General features: G+C 40.8%; 2 protein-coding genes across 14 annotated transcripts in view; one reads left to right on the top strand and one right to left on the bottom strand.

The window, feature by feature from the left end:
* Nucleotides 1-10798, bottom strand: part of HPS5 (HPS5 biogenesis of lysosomal organelles complex 2 subunit 2) — a 27920-nt gene extending 17122 nt beyond the window's left edge. For 3 of the 6 annotated variants that reach the window (XM_035120508.2, XM_035120498.2, XM_035120472.2), the window contains exons 1-11: nt 10661-10798; nt 8798-8965; nt 8009-8119; nt 6970-7034; nt 6141-6333; nt 5295-5428; nt 4301-4516; nt 3354-3425; nt 2477-2565; nt 1760-1938; nt 1276-1434 (exon numbers count right to left, since the gene is read on the bottom strand). In XM_035120508.2, coding sequence (XP_034976399.2) covers nt 1276-1434; nt 1760-1938; nt 2477-2565; nt 3354-3425; nt 4301-4516; nt 5295-5428; nt 6141-6333; nt 6970-7034; nt 8009-8119; nt 8798-8911 — 1332 coding nt within the window. In that variant the 5' untranslated portion in view covers nt 8912-8965; nt 10661-10798. The other 3 variants (XM_035120488.2, XM_035120480.2, XM_060276060.1) reach the window with 3 other exon arrangements.
* GTF2H1 (general transcription factor IIH subunit 1) overlaps nt 10585-18840 on the top strand; it is a 21738-nt gene continuing 13482 nt past the window's right edge. The window contains exons 1-5 of one of the 8 annotated variants that reach the window (XM_035120555.2): nt 10912-11190; nt 14461-14504; nt 15379-15547; nt 16869-17061; nt 18180-18342. In XM_035120555.2, coding sequence (XP_034976446.1) covers nt 15394-15547; nt 16869-17061; nt 18180-18342 — 510 coding nt within the window. In that variant the 5' untranslated portion in view covers nt 10912-11190; nt 14461-14504; nt 15379-15393. Of the gene's footprint in view, nt 10725-10785; nt 10892-10911; nt 15548-16868; nt 17062-18179; nt 18343-18840 lie in introns of those variants that run through there. The other 7 variants (XM_060276084.1, XM_035120581.2, XM_035120564.2 and 4 more) reach the window with 7 other exon arrangements.

An 18840-nucleotide genomic window follows, 5' to 3' on the forward strand; every position in this document is an offset into this window, starting at 1 on the left:
AATGGGAAATGCATATGAAGTCAGAGCAGGAACATGCCCTTGCTATTTCTAGAGTTCGTCAATATTATAATACTCCAATTTATTTATTTAAAATAGTTTTACACCTCCTTTGAGAGTAAATGCTCTAAGGGCAGCTTATCAACATAACACAGAACAATGGAACTAAAGGTAAAGGGATCCCTGACTGTTCAAGTCCAGTTGCGAATGACTGGGGTTGCGGTGCTCATCTCGCTTTACTGGCTGAGGGAACCGGCGTACAGCTTCCAGGTCATGTGGCCAGCATGACTAAGCCGCTTCTGCTGAACCAGAGCAGTGCACGGAAATGCCGTTTACCTTCCCGCCACAGCGATACCTATTTATCTACTTGCATTGGCGTGCTTTCAAACTGTTAGGTTGGCAGGAGCTGGACCGAGCAATGGGAGCTCACCCCATCATGGGGATTTGAACCACCGACCTTCTGATTGGCAAGCCCTAGGTCACAGCGCCACCTGTGTCCCAACAATGGAACTAAGATGCAACAAATAATACAAAGGGTTATATCCAAAAGGTGTTGTTCAGCTGGCAGTAAGGCTTCCATTAGCAGAACAGGGAGGGAAATGATTTGGAGTCATTCACCTTCCCCCCTCCCAAAGGCTCTTGCGCCTGCTAAAATCTGCTATAAAGGATTCTGCAAGCCTCTGAAACAGATTTAGGGGAGTGTGAGTGATTCAGTGGCTAAAAACTATTTCCTTCCACTGACAAAAGTCTTACTGTCAGGTGAGTGACACGATTAGATACAACCCACAAAACACCAACGATACAACAAAAATAAAACACTGGGAAACATGCAACTAATAAAGAACCCAAGCAACATTACTCAAATATAATGCATATGTGACATGTGTTACATGCAAAATGTAATACATGTGTCATGGGAAAACACAATCACCATTTGTATTCCAATAAATGTAACATTTGTGTTGCCTACCTATTTTTTAAATGTCAGAATAGAAAAAGCCTCCAAGCCAGGTTACATTTATTCCTAGACTATTTTGATTATATGCCTATTTATTGTATTATGAAAGCTCTCTCTATACCTTAGCATTGCGACATCTGCTATAACAACAGGTGCATCTTGGAACACACAGCCCAAATTATAGCTCCTATTATAAATATCAAATGCACAAAATGTACCCTTTCTTAAAAAGCTAACTATAATGAAGCACAGAAAATAAAATTGTTAAGGGAATGAAAATATAGCTATAATATGTATCGCAATTATAGGACTACGCTTACATGTGAAGAAATACTGCTCCTCCTGCTGCTGCATGCAGAATCCAAAGGCTCCAGCTTTGAGATCAGTTCTTCAAGCTGAGTAATGATATCACTTTGTGTTGAAAGATCCAACTGTGATTTCAAATGTTCTAGCTTATCTATAGGAAGAGCTTTTCTTGCCTAATAATGCATAAAGTTTTATTAAACAGGTTAAAATCAACTATTTTATTTATTTCATAACTTTATACAGTGCTTGACAGTAAAAAACAAACACAAAACCCTCAAAGCGTTGGGGTGCTGCTGCCGGGGTTGGGGGTGGGGAGCAAGGTGTAAAACACTTTTTTTTAAAAAAAAACTTTTCTTCCCTGAACTTCCTTGATTACCACGTTGGCCTGGATCCTAAGGTAATATATTATCTTTTCTTTGCATTGCAAGACTTACTATTTCTCAGAACTGCTTTTAAAAAGACATTTTTTAAAAAAACAATATATTCAGCTTTGCTTACCCGACATAAGACAATAGAATTCTGGAAGAGACAGCACACCCTGGCTGCAAGAGTCCAAAAGCTTCTTCTAAGTAAACGTTCTATACATCTTTCCACTGGTAGAAGGGAAAGGTGAGAGACTTTTCCACTGGTGTGCAAACAGAAGAGCTCATTTTTATATACTGCAATATCATGAATATCTAGGCAAAACAGAAGATTACAAGAGTCAGTACAGAGCTCCCCAATGTTTAATACTATACTTCATATTAACCAAAATAGTCTGGTTGCACCTTTCAAGATTTTCATGTTTATAAACATATGAAAACTAGATAGGAGAATGCTTTCTTCTTCAGGCACACTAATAATCACCACCACAAACAAGTGCAATTTGCCTGTCCCAGTTATGCAGTGCCCAGTTTGGGCTTGTTAAAGAAACGCAAGCCTTATTTCCCTTTCAGTCTTTATGCAATTCCATATCTAAAACAGGGAACTGTTTCAAGCACTTGTGGCTATTAAGAAAATAAAGTACATGCTCATGTAGAAAAGTCTTGTTAGCATTACCCATTTTGCCTGACACAACACATTTCCCCCCACTGTACACTGTGTGCACCAGCTTCCAATTCATGGCCAAACAGGTATCAGCCTCACAGCAAAGGCAGGGTGAACTTTATTCTGATGTTATGTCGTTTCAAGAGCACATAAAAGAGATCCAAGTTCACTATAAAGCATATAATTTACCTTTCATTTCGCTCCAGAGCAAAACTTGAACATTTTGTGGAATGAAAATATAAATGCCTCTTTCTGTCCATGTCATTACACAGTGCTCACTGTAAAGAAAAAAGATGTGGGTATCCGGAATAGGGTTGCATCTGTTGTGATCACACACACAAAAATGTGAAAAGTTTGAATGACAACATTCTAACACCTTCCATGATGCAGCATTCACAACATACGTTTAAAGGCCTATGATACCCCTTTAATCAGTAATGGGCTCCCCCAAAGAATTCTGGTAGCTGAGAGTGCCAAAGGTTGTTTGGAGTCCTCTACTCCCCTCCTACAGCAACCATTCCCAAAGTGGTTTAACATTCAATCCCTCTTCACAGGGAACTGAGAATTGAGTTTACACAGAGAAACTACAGAGCTTACAGAAAGCTCTGTAAGGAGGAAAGCATTCTCCTAACAACTCTCAGCATCCTTAACAAACTCCAGCTATATATCAAAGTGTTTTAAATGTATGGTGTGAATGGGGTCTCACTCAGCGTAACCTACTGCACAAGGTCAGTGCGGGGACAAAAATACATGTTTCTATCCTGAGCAACATGGAAGGCAGATGAGATACAAATAAATAAATAAAATAATTACAGTGAGATTAAACGAGCCCCACCCCACCCCCAATCTCTCAGTCCTTGTTTCACTATGGGTGCTGTCGTACGACCACCAACCCCGAACAGACAGCTGCAATGTTGCTGTCTTCCATTCAGCAGCCTCACAAACGCAACAATAGAAAGCTGAAAGAGATCACTTAACCTAAATGTACCATTTGTCAACTAAATTTTTCAGCTGATCTGAATTGTTTTAGCTGCAGGGCTACAAGAAGAAATGGCTTCATATTTACCTCAAATAAAGCAGCCTAGGAAAAGCCAAAGACTGAGGGGAGCAGGCTGAAACTTTATATTCCAGATCATCCCTTTAAAAAGAAATAAAGTTTAATCAATTAGGTTTATTCGGTTTTAATTGTTGGATCAAGCACTATTTAAATTTTTGTTTCAGGAATTGAAGTATCATTCTGAATTATTTGGCATTGCTCGGTTATGTATGGCTGTTCTTTTTTGTTGTTGAACCCTTTTATATTTGTTTGGTTTAGAGAGGATATCTTTCCCTGAACTTTATTTCTTCTATTGCATTAAAAAAATGACCACCAATATATATATTTGTTCCCAATAAATAAATTATCAGGTTGGATCCAGAAAAATGTTCAAAGAAGAGCTAGCTCCGTGGAAGGTGATTCCCTGGCAACCTCTCTTAAGGATTGGCAAACCCCACAAAAATCAGATGTAACCATCTGAAGAGCTTGGCGTTAGATTAAGCAACATATAAATCCACCACAAACAGTGTCTTTACAGCTGGGTTGCTTTCAGGAACCCGGTACATATCTGTGTAGTTAGCAATTTGTTCAAAAAGATGACTGCATTGTTAAAATTAGCCCAGGCTATATGCACCACTTCCATAAATGTGGGGACGGTTACCCACAAAGTGGCAGCTCTGCAAAACAGGTGAACTGAGCCCCAGGCTCTAGGCTGGGATTTTGGGCTCCCTAAGCCCTAATTCAAATCTTATACTCCACCAAGATCTGCTGTGTATCTCTTCACCACAAGCACCACACCACACTCAATGGAAAGCAGGGCAGGGACCTAAGAAAACTCTCAATTGACATCAGCCAAAGTTACCTTCAGCCACCCCATGACCTCAGTCACAAACATTACAGCACTGTTCCCCCACCATAGGAAAACCACAATCAAGATGAACACAAACACGTAAAGATTATATTGCTATGGCCAATACCTTAGAGTCACAACAGGGAGAGGCGGTGATGACAAGAGCTGTTTGAATTGATGTGTACTTAGCACCTCCCCTTCAAAGTTCACCTCCCACATCCGTGAACCAGGACGTGCACAATATATCAAAGGCTGTTGGCTGCCACAACTCTTTCCGGCAGGGGAAAAACAAGATCCATATTCACCATCTCTTTCCTTGTTTCCAATTTTCCAAAATTTCTCCCTATAAAAATCAAGAACATTTCAAGGAGGGGGGGGGAATCCAGTTTTAATCATTGTGGAATGAAATGGCATGCATATCTTCACAGTTGACACATTTTTTACATTCAGTTTAAAGTTGGCAACTGAGGAGCATGCGGCTGAAATTGAACTGGCATTTATTCATTCAAGAGCATCTGCAGAAAAGAGTATTCCCTTCCAAAGGGCAATGGAGGAGGCAACCAGCAGCTGGGCGTATGTTTGGCAATGATGCCTTGGAGTAGAGAAGATAATGACATGGGCCTCTAATCGATTCATGGTGAGGGAGAAACAGTTAAACGATGGAGAGGCCTATGGCAAAACCATATTTGTAGTGATGCCTCAGAGGAGGAGATGTAGTGAGCAGTTAACATTGTGTTTTTTACACGTTGCTAGCAGCTCTAGATGACTTGACAGCAAATAACAAAAATTAAAACACGAATAAACTAAATTGTAGGTGGAATTCAACATCATGCAACTGCAAATTTTCTGTCTGCACAAGCATATCAGCCTGCCAGATTGAAGAGTTTCCTCTCATGTGCTGTTCTAGGGGGTTCTCCCAACCTCCGAGAACCAATTTCAGCAGGCAGGGGGAGTTCTGTTGCAGATGCCCTGGAGTTAGGTGGATTCTGCTCTATTTCTTCAGAAATGTGGATTATTACTTATTACTAGGTGCAAATTAATGTTAAAAGTAGAGTTGCAGGTGATCTGCAAAGAATCAAAGCCGGAATGGTACCAGCATTACTTTAAAGCACATTAATTACCTCTCAGTGTCACATAAGTAAGATCGGGTAAGAGAAGATATAAGCAACCTTCCATCCAAATAATCAAGCTGAACCACACGAGAATCAACACTGGTTATAATCTGAACTGGAAACATCACAAATGCAGTGGTAGCCTAAAGAAAGGTAAAGGAGAAATGTACAGCGAATTATTTCAGCACTGAAGAAAAATTAGACTTGCAAAATTGATTACATGAAACTGGAAAAATACACAAATAAAATTCATATTGTTCAGTTGCATTTCATTTCATTTTTAAAATGCCTAGATACCCTCTCTGGAGTTGTAAATACTCATCAGTATCTAAGGATCAATAAAACCCAGGCTTAAGCGTGGAGAAATAAAACATGAACTGCAAAGCAGCTTCCATAATTGTGTTCTCATATTTTGTCTTTTTGCAACAAAATATTTTTATCAGAATTATATCAGAATTCATACATTACAATTTTTACAGATCATGTAATGCAAATAAGATTATCAAGATCTACATGTAACCACCTGCTTAATTTTGTAAGTTTGGGCACAAAAGCCACACACAGTTGAATGTTTCCCTTTATGCACGAGTTCGCATATACTCTAGCTACATTCTCATGGTAAGTATTCCTCACCATTGAGATGAAGATCAGGATGATAACAGGGGCTTGTGTAGATTATTCTCCCCTTTGGTGATTCTCCAACACATCAGAAGTAGTACTGTGATGAAGTATATGATACACTAGCCTCAGTCTTCCTCTCAGCCTTAGAAGATCCTAGTAACCACAAAATCTGGCTTAGACCAGCCAAAATTGTAGAAGCCTGCTCTTATGTTCAAAATCTCACTTAAAATTTACCTTTCCTTGTTTGGATGTATTAATCTTGATGGCAGACACTTTGCCCACATGATCACCAACAAAAACACGAAATGCACTAGTATCCCAACAAAGAGCTGTTACTTTTCTGCCTTTGTGCTCAGAGGACACGTAAATCCTTTCTGGTTTCCCACGGCGTTCCTGATTCAATTCCCAGACAACAACAAGGCCTTGGCTGTAAAATATAGTAACAAAATTACTAAAAAAAAAAATCTGTCATCTTCTCACAAACCCTCACATATTTAACAGTGTTCAGAACCTACATACAAATATTTATTTTATACAACCTTTGTATGCCACTTGAGCAGCTTACAATAAATTTATGCAATAAATACTGTACTTGAAAATGTGGAAAATTGAAATAAATCCAAATTCTTCTGATTTGTCAGCTCATGAACTTACTGCATCTGTCTCACCTTAAGAGACACTGGCCTGGTTCAGATATAATGATAAATAATGGATTGTCATTGAACAATAATGCTGGCTTGTGTTTGCTCCATTTCAGATCCAGTTTTGAGGTCTAAACAAATCACAGCTGGTTGCTTTTGGTAGCAAAAGCAAAGCAGAAGTGGAAGAGCCTAGCCTCCCACAAATGAGGGGAAGAGGAAGATGGAGTACATGTGCTCCTATAAATATGCTATCTTTTAAAACGGTTAGCGGCGTTAGCCCCTAAATGTTTACATTATTTTCATCATTGGAATGGATTCCCTTATTTGCATTATTGAAATGCCTCTACCATTTCCAAAATAATAACCCAGTACTATAGCCCCAAAAAAGTAATCCAACTTGTTTCAAATACATCTGTTCTCACCTTGTAGCTACAGCAACATAGTCCTCATCATGTAAACAAAAGGCAATGCGGGAAATGGCACCTTCCTACCAAGAGATAAAGCAGATTTGTCCTATTAATATTTAGTGCCCCAGCAAAGCCTGGTTTGAAGCTGCAATGCATTTTTTTCATATTCATTGCCCCTCCCAACTTGATTTTTGACACATGAAAGAGGGAAGCAAAAATAAAAATCAGAGTCTGTTCTAGGTGGACTATCCCTTTATCTCACCAATTGCCCTGTGGGAAGGATTCTGATGACTTAATGCTTTGGTATTTTTAGTGTGATTGTATTAATGCATTTTCACTTTTGTTACTTATAAGCTACCTTATTAGGCTGCTGAATATGAGAGGTTTGGATGGTGGCAACAGGCCATTGAAAACAAGCCGTTTCTGCAGTGACTTCTAGCTTGTGGAATGCTCTCCACAGGGATGATCACCTGGTGACTTCATTATATATCCTTAGACGCTGGGCAAAAACATTCCTGTTCTCCCAAGCATTTGGCTAATCTTTGACCTTTACAACTGGGGAGGTGTTCTTTTGTTATTATGGTATGCATTTTTGTGTTTTTTATATTGTAGACCGCCCTGTGATCTACAGGTGAAGGGTGAAGGATGGTAAAAAAAATAATAATTTCGTTTTGATGTCTTATTGGTCTTCTTGATCCAAAATTCTAGATCTGATTTCTGAATTAGCTATAATTCACATTTTAGAAGATTTTCTTAGTCATCCAAGGCCTGAAAGAGCAGCTGAAAAGACTTGGGGCAATATCCAACTAGCTTACACTCAAGATTAGATCACTGAAATCAAGGCACTTAAGGCCACTGATTGCAGTGGCTCTGCTCCAAGTATGACGTGGCTAGATATCATTCTGAAATTTGTAAATGAGATACAAAATTGTCTCTAAAATAAAAAGCTTTATTGTTTATTGTGGTATGCTTTAATGAAACAACCTTCTCAGTGTCTGCAAATAACATTTCATTCTTAGCCTGAGGTTTCTTAGAAGCGTTCCTTCAACCTTACCTTATGAGTGAGGAAAAGTCTCTGTTTCCGGCTATCTTTCTGGATGAGATTCAGGCCTCCACCAGAGCTACCTAGCGCCAACCATTTTTGAGAAACCGCTATACATGTGCACTTTAGAAAAGAGAAAAAGGATAGAGTTAAAAACCAGCCATTTGCTGAAAGAAAATACTGACATTAATGATACTTGTTTTACTTTCAGTTCTACTGAGGAAGAAAAAAATATCCTGGAATGGGGACTTTATTTCACTCTTACTACTGATCCATTATAATAGCACATGGATCAAAAAATGTCTTGCTATGAACTGCTTAGCATGACAGCAACAAGGTGTTGTCTCTCCTGTAAAGAAATATAAACCACTTACAATTTTCTGTTTAAATCTGTAAAGGTATCTAACTAAATAAAAAAGGCATCTCCTTGCGCCCTTAGAATTATAGAGTATAGCTAACAGTGCCCTAAATTATACTCTCCAATAAATAGTATAGTACCAACTCTTGCATATTTTCCTTCTACTTGATAAAATAATTTGTGAAGCCCATTATACAGATAAAATCTTCTCTTCAAAAATAAGCAGAAAGTTTTACCATAAAGTTCTCCCCACATCCAGAATATTATCTTCTTAACATTTGTCTTTTAATTCTCTTTATGACTGAGATCCTGCTTTAGCCTCAAAGCTGCCTGTAAAATTTTATGCTAGTGGATGTCTACAGTTTCCACCTTGGAAAGTATGCTATGAACTACAAGTATATGGTATTTCTAAATACTGTTAAGCAAATATGACTTGAACGCACCTTCAGACGATTAGAATCCAACCTGAGAGCAGAAAGGAGTGGACTGAGGCACTCAAACTCTGCCAATACATGGCTGCAAGATTCAGGTACCACGGGCATAGACATCACTGGCATGAAAGATACAACAGTCTCTCAAAAGTTTGTTATTGTTTCATTTTCCAGCTCCACCTATCAAGGTGAAATATAAAAATGTGAAATACAACCTCTTCCTGCACATTTATTTCTTTTGTGAAGGTACATAATTTAACATTGCTAATATTTCTATGTTAGGGCAAATACACTGAACCATAGACAGATGGATATCAGTTACACAACTACTAATTAACTGATTGATCCAAAACTGGTAAGCATATTGAACTGAATCAGGGGAACTCACTTCAAACATTCACATAGAAAGAGCTGGACTGCACATGCCAAACAACACAATGTACTTACAAATCACCTCATAATAATTTTGGGTGCACTTTCTATGAGAAAAATGGCCCCAGTACTGTTGTAAGAATTTTGAGGTCATAATTGGCATAACCAACAGATAGCAGCATCAACCCACGAACCCAGTTCAAAGATGAGATCCAAAACATGCTCACAAACTTGAAAACAGAACAGCTTAATGCGTTCATTTTTGTTCTTTACATAGAAAAGACTTGATCAAAACAAAGAACACACTTTTTTCTTCCTAGCTCCTCTTCAACCCACATAAATTCAATACACAATAGAAAAAGTAACCTTCCATTGTCACCGTATATGAACCAAATGCAAATCACAGCACAACAGAAATGTGGATGGTTGTTGCTAATTCCATACAAGCAATGCTTTTTTTTCAGGAGGTACTCAAGGGTAGGCAGTACCAGCACCTCTTTTTTGTTGTTAAAAGTGTGGCACTTACTGTAACAACTTCATGGTGAATACCGGCACCTATTTTTCTAGGAAAAAAGCACTGCACACAAGTCATTACTTTTGTACCAGACATGAGGTCCGAAAAAGTAACTGGGATTTGAAGCATAGACGCTGGGATTTGAAGCATAGACAAGTTATCTCCTATGATGTGCCCTATTGACCCAAAGCACTTCCGAAAGGATTGCCTCCCCACCCCCCAAAAAAGAGCAGTCACGTATGGATAAGGAAGCGGACTCTTCACTCCAAAACACACTTTGGTCCAACCTTATGAGAGCCTAAGAACACCATGTAAAGTCATTTGCTAGGTACAAGACTAGGCGACGGCGCCCAAGGGCAAAAGATCGCAAGTCGCTTCAAAAGGAAAGAAAAAGGCATTGGTTCTACCGGGAAATAACGTCAAAGGAAAGAAATAAGGAAGCGAGACTCAACTGCAGCTGAAGGCCCCAAACCGAAACCCCTCAGCCGCCTCTGCACACCTGGCAGCAGAGAAGAAGCAGCTCAAGCTACGCGAGACAACTGCGGAGCCCTCTCCCCTTTCAACCCACCCCCGGGGAAAGGAGGGGGCGGGATAACAAGCGCCCACCTGAGGGACAATAATGCCGCAGCCTGAAAGTCGGCTTCGGGAGTGCGGTTCGCCTCCGCTCCCGGCTACAGGTCTGCTTCCCCCGCCAGCCCCACCCGCCTGTCAGCTGCTCCGCTCTACTGCCTGGCCGGCCCCGCCTCCAAACACAACACAGCGCGCGTGACTTCACCGCCCCTCCCCTCTTCCCTTTCTGCGGCGCCCTCAGCAGGCGTCATCCAAATGCGGCTGGCAATTGCGTCACGCCGCAGCAGCCGCGTCACGTGACGGCTACGCTCGCTCGGCCCTCCCCTTCCTCCCCCCCTTCGGACCGTTGCTCAGGCAAGAGCCCCCTCCCCCCTCAGCGCGGCGGCGCCGGCGACCTAGAACGCATCCGCGGGACGTACGGAATGGAGGACGGGCGGGGAAAGGAACGGATTCCTCACATCTGCAAGACCCGGTTGCGGACTCGTAAGGAATGAGACGAGAGTAACTGCGTTGTTGTTGTTTCGTCGTCATCCTCCCCCTTCCCCCCCACCCTTCCTTCAGGACAGTGTCATGGCCGCGGCGATGCGGGCAGGCCTTCACGTGACCAGGGAAGCGTCCAGGCAGCTGACGGGCACCGTCACGTGACGCGGGTAAGTGGCGCGGCGGCGGGAGTAGTTTTTACTCTTTTTGTCACGTGATGCGGTCTGGCTTCTGCCGTGCGTGAGCTAACTGTTTCCGGTCACGTGTGCCTTCTCTGCCGAGCTCCTTGGCCGCCCCATGGCCCAGGAGGAGGCGGCGGCGCTGCGAGCCCTTCAAGCCGGGAGCGAGGCGTCGTTGGCGCTCCGTGCTGTCCACCTTTGGAAGTGAGGCCTTCAGGACTTCCGTGTATGCCGCCAAGATCAGGAGGAGCGAGAAGTGAAAGTCCAGGGCCTCGGTAGTTACCCTCACGGTAGGGGGTCTGACGGATTCAAGGGTTCCGGGTTCGGAGGCCCGTCTCACTAGTTTTTGCTTCTTTGGAAGCTGGTAATGAATCTTTAATACTGGTCTGGGTTTCCTTTCTTCATGAAAGCCTGCATATTGCAAGGCCATAGGATGTGGATATAGTTGCGCGTGGCGAGGAAGCATGCCTCCCCCCCAGCTTTCGTACCAGTCAGTCCTTCCAAATAATATTTGTATGAGTGTTTTTACCTCTACTTTAGGAAGTACTGTGGTATATCTTTACAGAGCAGCAAAGTTTTGTTTTGAGTCTTTGCTTTTTGTGATTTTTAGTATTTTATTCTAAAATTGTACCATAAGCGCATGGAAGGATTTGCTAATAACTTGGAAGGGGTGGTGTATGAGAGGAGGGCCAGTGCGATTTTTGAATGCTGAAGCTTTTCTTGCAGAAACTAGGACCTAGAAATGTGGAAGGCAGTCTTCTGAATGAATAGACGTATTGTTTAGATGTTGGAAGATGTGTGTGCATGAGTTCTGCTTTGCTGGTAGTACAATACAAATAACCTTTAAACATTACTGTTTCCTATAATATTATATTGCCAACTTCTCAATGGCACTAGAAATCATGTGTGTAGGCACACTTTTAAAATGCAGAGTAAAAAAGGTAAAGTGGTTGGTGTTTCTATTACAGCGCTCTTTAATGCATTACAGCTGAGTGCCTGAAACAAAGCATTTGATGTTTTAACACAATTTGAGAGAGGCACACAGCTCTCTTCTAAATTAGTATATCCTATTTGTATTGGAGCAGTACAGTACTTTGATTTACCAAGCTTTAGTAGGTAGGCTGTGTAGGGAATTGGTGAGATAACATTGATGTGATTATTCCTTCAGTTGTGAGTTCCTTCAATAATGTGAAAGAAAACTTAATGGACTGGAGGAGAAAACATTTGATTTGGAAACTGGGTATATTTTACCATGTTAGTCAATTAGATAGTGTTTTATGCAAAAGTCAGTACTGTACATGCTTGCTTCTTTGGGCACACATTGGAGAAGGTGGGAACAAATCTCTAATGAAAGTTAAGAATGAGTTTGATAGTCTTTTATTATCTTCCTGTTGAAAGAATACACACAGCTGTAATCGGCTTTCCCCCAACTCTGTGTATGCTTTACAAAATAGTATTAATTACATTTATCCATCTATACAAAATTTCTGAGTGTTTGATAACTGGTAGTTTGTTAATACTGAGTGACAACTTGAGCTAAGCACTCTTTTACAACCAGATAGGCAAAAAGCTTGTGCCATTCTAAAATTAGCAGAAGAAGGCTGGGCAATAATGACTTGTTCCAAGGTGAGGGGTGTTTCCCCCCCCCTTTAGTAGGACTTCTGTTTACATCATCTAAAAATAATTTTACTACAGGCAAAACAGTATATTTCGTTGGGTCTATGATTGTTCTTTGGAGTCTATACACACAGCAGGATAGACATGTTCATCGTGTGGCAATATAAATGAGATGCATTCAGTTTTTTACCTTTGGTTAGTTGAAGTATAATGTTTTGACTTTCAAAACCATAGCTTAGAAGACTGAAAATAAGATTGGCTTATGTGTTCTGCATCCTCTTTCACACAGTTTACCAGACCTCCCCTGCTTCAGAAACCCATGTTTTGATGTTGCATCTAAAACAAACAGAAGAATTCAAGCCCACTTTAGACCTTGAGTAATTGGGGGGGGGGGTTCCATTGCAGAAACAGAAATCCTTGCACTAACAACTACTTAATTGACTATTGCCAGCTGTTCTAAGCAGTCATAATATGAGTATGTGAACTGTTATGCTAATGTATGGTTTAACAGAGTAGTTCTAAAGTTGTAAGTATTTCCTGTTCAAGGAGTAAACCTTAAACTGGCGGACCTTTTTCCTAGGGCAGTATAAAAAGCCATACTAGTCCGGCACATATAAGCTAGGCTAGTTATTAAAAGTAGTCTTTGCATTTTGTGCTATTGGTGTTCATTCAATTTAGAAATAATTAGTCTTCTCTGGCATTCTATCATAGTTCTAACACCATTTGCATTATTAATACAGTATATGCAATACTCATTAAGTGGAGCCCAGAGATTGGAGCATATTACTATGTTAACTGAAGGGGCTGCCTATTTGCTTCTGAAGGGGCTGCCTATTTGCTTCTGGGTTCAGTTTAAAGTGTTGGTTCTAGCCTTTAACCAAATGACTTGCTGGGACCTAGTTTTTTGTTTATTTATTAAACAAAATTTATATACCACTTGATTGTAGTAAAACCTCTAAGTGGCTTACAATAAATATTAAAATTACCAGTAAAACAACTGTTAAAAGCAATTAAGAACATTTTAAAATAAGTAAAGGTATCAAAGAAAGTTTAATTGTTGGTTATTTCAGGAACTGCCTACTCCTGTGAGCCTCTCTTTTAAGACTTCTGAAATATATTTAAAGCCAACAACCCTGTCAAATTTGCCACTTCTTAATTATGTGTTGCCACTTCTCTATAGTGTGTAGTAAAACATAGCTGTGTTTCCATATCTTCACATTGCTTCTGGTGGGATGTGGGCAGGGAAATAAACAATCAACAGTGTGAAGGAGGCATGACACCAGGACATTGGAGAGGGGAACTTGACATGTGGTTGCCACACTCAGCCTTGTGTTTATTGTAACCCACTCAGCCCCATTCAGGGCAGATTTTAATCTGTAGCACTTACCAGCTAATCAGTTAAAGCTTGGTGCTTTTATTTGAGGGGTGGCAGAATTACTAGTCCCTATCTCTTTTTTTGAAGACTAGTATCTGGAATATGCAGGACCCAGTGAAATTGAGTTAGAATCAGTTTTCAGATAATTTTAAAATGTGCATTTTAAAAGGTTATTAGATGGCACTCTCCCAGCACTTTTTGGCAAGTTTCATAATCTGTTGGACAATATAAAGGAGATCAATTGACATTAGATTTTACTTTATTCCACTCATTTTCAGATCAGACAGAATTATTTCTTTGGACTATTGGTCATAGCAGTATTTCCATACATTTTGGGCCAGATTCAGTAAACAGCTGCACTAACAGGAGCCAGCATGAGCCTCCCAAGTGCAAAGGGACTTCTCTCTTCTCTCCATGCACCTACTCAGATCGACACTAGGGGATTGAGAGAGCCCCCAGAACAGTTTGCAGGGGAGGAGAGGGGAGATTGGCAAGTGGAAATGAAATACAGTAATTGTAATAGCACAACGTTGAATTTCACCATCCAAATTAATATTTCACATTTTAGGTAGTTTTTAAGAGGAGAAAGAGGGAACAGGAAAGTCCTATTGTGTGAGTAGAAATCCATTCAAACATCATCAAATGCAATCTGTTTTTTTGCATCCAAAATCTTAAATTTGTCTGCTCCACTTTCAGTCTGGAGAATAGAATGTTATCTTTCATTTTTCATGATTCAGAAAACAATAAAATGTAAACTCTTTGACCACCTTACAACCTATATCTATGTGATATCCTGTTCCTTGAATTTTTCAAATATAATTCATACTAGAGAGGGCTTGGGCTTGTCTTGTTCTGCCTTCTGGCAGGGGAAACAAAACAAAGGGAGGTGGAAGATGCTGGTGTCAGAAGATTACCGTATTTTTTCGTGTATAAGTTGCCCCCATGTATAAGACGCCCCCTACTTTTGGGGACCCCAAATTTAGAAAATGGGCATATGCACTATCTGTGTATAAGACGCTCCCAGATTTTTAACCTTATTTTAAAGTATAAAAAAACCTAGTCTTATACACGGAAAAGTACAGCATGTGCCTATAATCAGAATCCATTGCCTGATGAATGGCTGCAAGCCAGCTAAGTGCATTAACAGCAACCAGCAATGAATCTCCTATTTCCAGTGCAAGCCAGAGGGCAAGCCAGGGCAAGCCACTGGGTACCATACTATGGGGGTGGCACTTAGCGCGAGGCCTGAGCCACGCATCTGCCCAAAACAGTGGCCATCTTACAGCTGAGGGGGGAGATGGCAGGCAGACTCCTTGGAGGCTCTGTGCAGTGGACCCTGCCCTGGCTCACCCCACCCCCATGGGTGGCTTGCCCCAGGTGCAGGGGCTGCTAGCTACACTGCTGGTGCAAGCTTCTAAATTGTTAAAGCAAGTGTGAAACTGAAAAACAAATATTGCTGAAATAAGTTTTTGTTTTTAAAATGCAGTACTCTCTAGCCATTATGGCAACATCATCTGAAGAAGTGTTACTAATAGTAAAGAAAGTGCGTCAAAAGAAGCAGGACGGAGCTCTTTACCTCATGGCTGAAAGAATAGCCTGGGCACCTGAGGGCAAAGACCGATTCACAATCAGCCATATGTACGCAGATATAAAATGTAAGTGAAATGCCTAACACTCGTCTCATCGTGTAACATTTGGTTGAATATAAATGTTAAATGCTTAGCTGTTCTGTTTGAAGAGTTCAGGATGGGGGCTAAATAAACAAACCTCCCTAAACATGTTGCAGGTAGGTAGCCATGTTGGTCTGACGTAGTTGAAACAAACAAACAAAAATTCCTTCCAGTAGCACCTTAGAGACCAACTAAATTTGCATGCACACGAAAGCTCATACCTATGACAAACTTAGTTGGTCTCTAAGGTGCTACTGGAAGGAATTTTTCTCCCTAAACATGTTTGAGTCATCATGCTCATCGGATATTGCATTGTTGTTTTAGTTTTGAAAAAATAAGGCTTACAGAACTTTAGCTGTTTCTCCACAGCAACCTTATGTGGAGATAGTATTTTCCTGTAACCTCCCAGCTTTTGCTGTACTGACTAGCATTACTGTCTTACAGAAGTGCTCCTTACTGTTTGTGATTCTTTTGCTTCCATAAATGAATTGTCTTTACTGGGAGAAAAACCTGTGGGTCGTCCCGATGATTAATGGAATAACATAAATATGGGGAGAGTTTGTGGTTTGTACATAGGAAGGATTAGAGCAGTGGTTTTCAACAAGTGTGCCGTGGCACCCTGGGGTGCCTTGAATGATGGTCAGGCATGTTGCAGGCAACACTGGCCTCTGTCCATCTTTCCTTCCCTCCCTTCTCTGATGCCCTCTCGTGTCTCTACCTCCCAAAAGCTTGCACAGCTGTTTGTTGCAGCAGCCCTGGCTATAAGCTCTGGAGGTGAGTGGTGCCTCTGGGAGACACCTCTCTTTGTAAGGTGGCGGTGGGAGCTCAGAGACGAGGGACAGCAACTGCCCAGAGGACTCCCAAGGAGAGAGGAGGGGAGGCTGAGGGAAGACTCCACAAGGGAGGGTGTTCAAAAAAGGATGAGAGGGCTGCCAGCTCTGCAAAAGGGGTGACATAACCGGGCTCCTGACTCCCACAGAAAGAATGTAGTTGGTTAAGGGAGCCGTGGACTCAAAAAGGTTGAAAACCTCTGGATTAGACCTTGAGCCACAGGCTGTCCTCTAAAGGGATTAGGATAACAGTGCAGTGAGAGACATCTGTCCATTGAGTGTCAGTCAGGCCTCATTGCTGTTTATGTGAATGGTTGCTGTAAATAGATATTGAATAGAATTTATGTGCCACTCTTTTGTTTTAATCAGTGTTCCAAGTGGCATTAGAAAAGTAAGTCATACAAGCTGAAAATTTGTTGTTGTGCACATATAAATTATTTGGGGAGCACTTCTGTTATGTAATTTATATTCTTTAGGCCAGAAAATCAGTCCTGAAGGAAAAGCTAAGATCCAGCTTCAGTTGGTACTACATGCAGGGGACACGACCAACTTCCATTTCTCTAATGAGAGCACAGCAGTGAAAGAGAGAGATGCAGTAAAGGATCTCCTTCAGCAGTTACTGCCCAAGTTCAAGAGGAAAGCTAATAAAGAACTTGAGGAAAAAAACAGGTAAAAGAATTTCCCTGTGTCTTACTTATAGTGTAAACCAATTTTGGTAATTTGTTAAACTGGCTAAGGTATTGGGAGCTCCTGTCCCTAATTGTAACAGTAGCCTGGCTTGATTTCCAGGTGCATAGATGCTGTGCGAGTGGAGTGAGGCATACTCCTCTAACTTGTCAGAAGTGGAGCTTTTCTTCATGGTTGTTGAGCTGTTGCCATATTAGTAAATAGTAAATTCTGTAGTAAAGGTATGTCTGCTGATACTGGCACAACATGAGTTGCAGTAAGTCTTCATTCGGCTACGTTTCATTGATTTAATAAAGTATTAGATGTCATGGAATTGCTTCCAATGAAGCTTTCCCTATTAGAACAAGATCTTCTGTCTGCACGGCAGGACCTCCTCTCTTACTGACTCCTAAATCTCTACTGAGGGTTCCCCAACTCTTCCGAGCAGATTGAGAGGGGATCACAAGGAGAGGGGAAAGAAGTCCCATGGTGCAGGTGGAAGTCTTGAATCACTTTAACTGCTGTAACTTGTTCTCCAAAAAAATGGAAGCTCCACAATCCCAAGTGGTAAAAAGCAGCTGTTATGTAAAAATACACAGAACTTTGCAATAATTCTATAAGAAGTAGCTGGTTAAGATGGGGAAATTATCTTTGAAAAAGATAATGCGTGTTCCTTCAGAACTTTCAGTTCTCCAGAATTAAGGCTTCAATGCTAAGAATCCTAAGCAAGCTTACTAAAGAGGGAGCCCCATTGGACTCACATGTGCTTCTGAGCAAATGTGAGGATTGCTCTGCACATTTAGATTTCCTATGTAGCATTAAAATTATTTGTAAAGGTAACCATTAACATTCTTGATTTTTTTTTCATATGTAGGGCTTACAGACTACCCCTAGAGCCGGCCCTGGTTTTGAATTGACATACCTTGGTTAATTTTTTTTAATTGTGTGGTAATTTTCATGTTTCATGAACTTACCACTTTTGTAATTCAAAATTTGAGTATCAAAATGCCATAGCTGCCATTTGCTTGTATGTAGCTTGCACATAAACCCTAGTTTCTAGAATCCAATAAGTTATCTTTGGAATTAAACACTTTGAACAATTTTTAATCTTCTCTTGCCAGAATGCTGCAAGAAGATCCTGTTTTGTTTCAACTTTATAAAGACCTTGTTGTGAGTCAGGTGATCAGTGCTGAAGAGTTCTGGGCCAACCGTTTAAGCATGAATGCTGTGGACAGTTCTACTGTATCCAATAAGCAGGATGTGGGCATTTCTGCAGCTTTTCTGGTATGTTTATTTAGGGTTTTCTTAATTTAAAAATATTTTTAGCCTTCTTTTAAGGGTAAAAATTCTCTCAGGGTGGCTTACAAGATGAAAGCATACAACAAAACACAATTAATAAAATAAAGTAAGTGATAAAAGAGCCCATTTTTTTAAAAATGAATAACATACAACTAAAACCATTGGTACCTCAACAAGAGCACCTCAAGGGAAGACCAAGGGAAACAGGTGTGATTTCAGAGCTTTCCAATACCTGTCACAGCAAGGCCTGCTCCAATCCAGATGATATGGTATTCTCAAATCTGCTGTCTAGTGGCTGCCAGTCTTAACTGCTCTCACAGTTGGGCAAGTGAAAACAGCCTGCATTGTGCAAGCAGGCTGATATGCATGCAGGCCGTTCTTCAAGTAACTTGGATTGTTCTTTTAATGTCACAAGGGCTGTTGTTGTTTTTTTAGTCACAGTGTCATTTTTTCCAGGCTCAGGATGCTGGGCTTGTCCTTTAA

Source organism: Zootoca vivipara, chromosome 1 (assembly GCF_963506605.1).
Source record: "Zootoca vivipara chromosome 1, rZooViv1.1, whole genome shotgun sequence".
In the NCBI taxonomy this organism is placed as follows: Eukaryota; Metazoa; Chordata; class Lepidosauria; order Squamata; family Lacertidae; genus Zootoca; species Zootoca vivipara.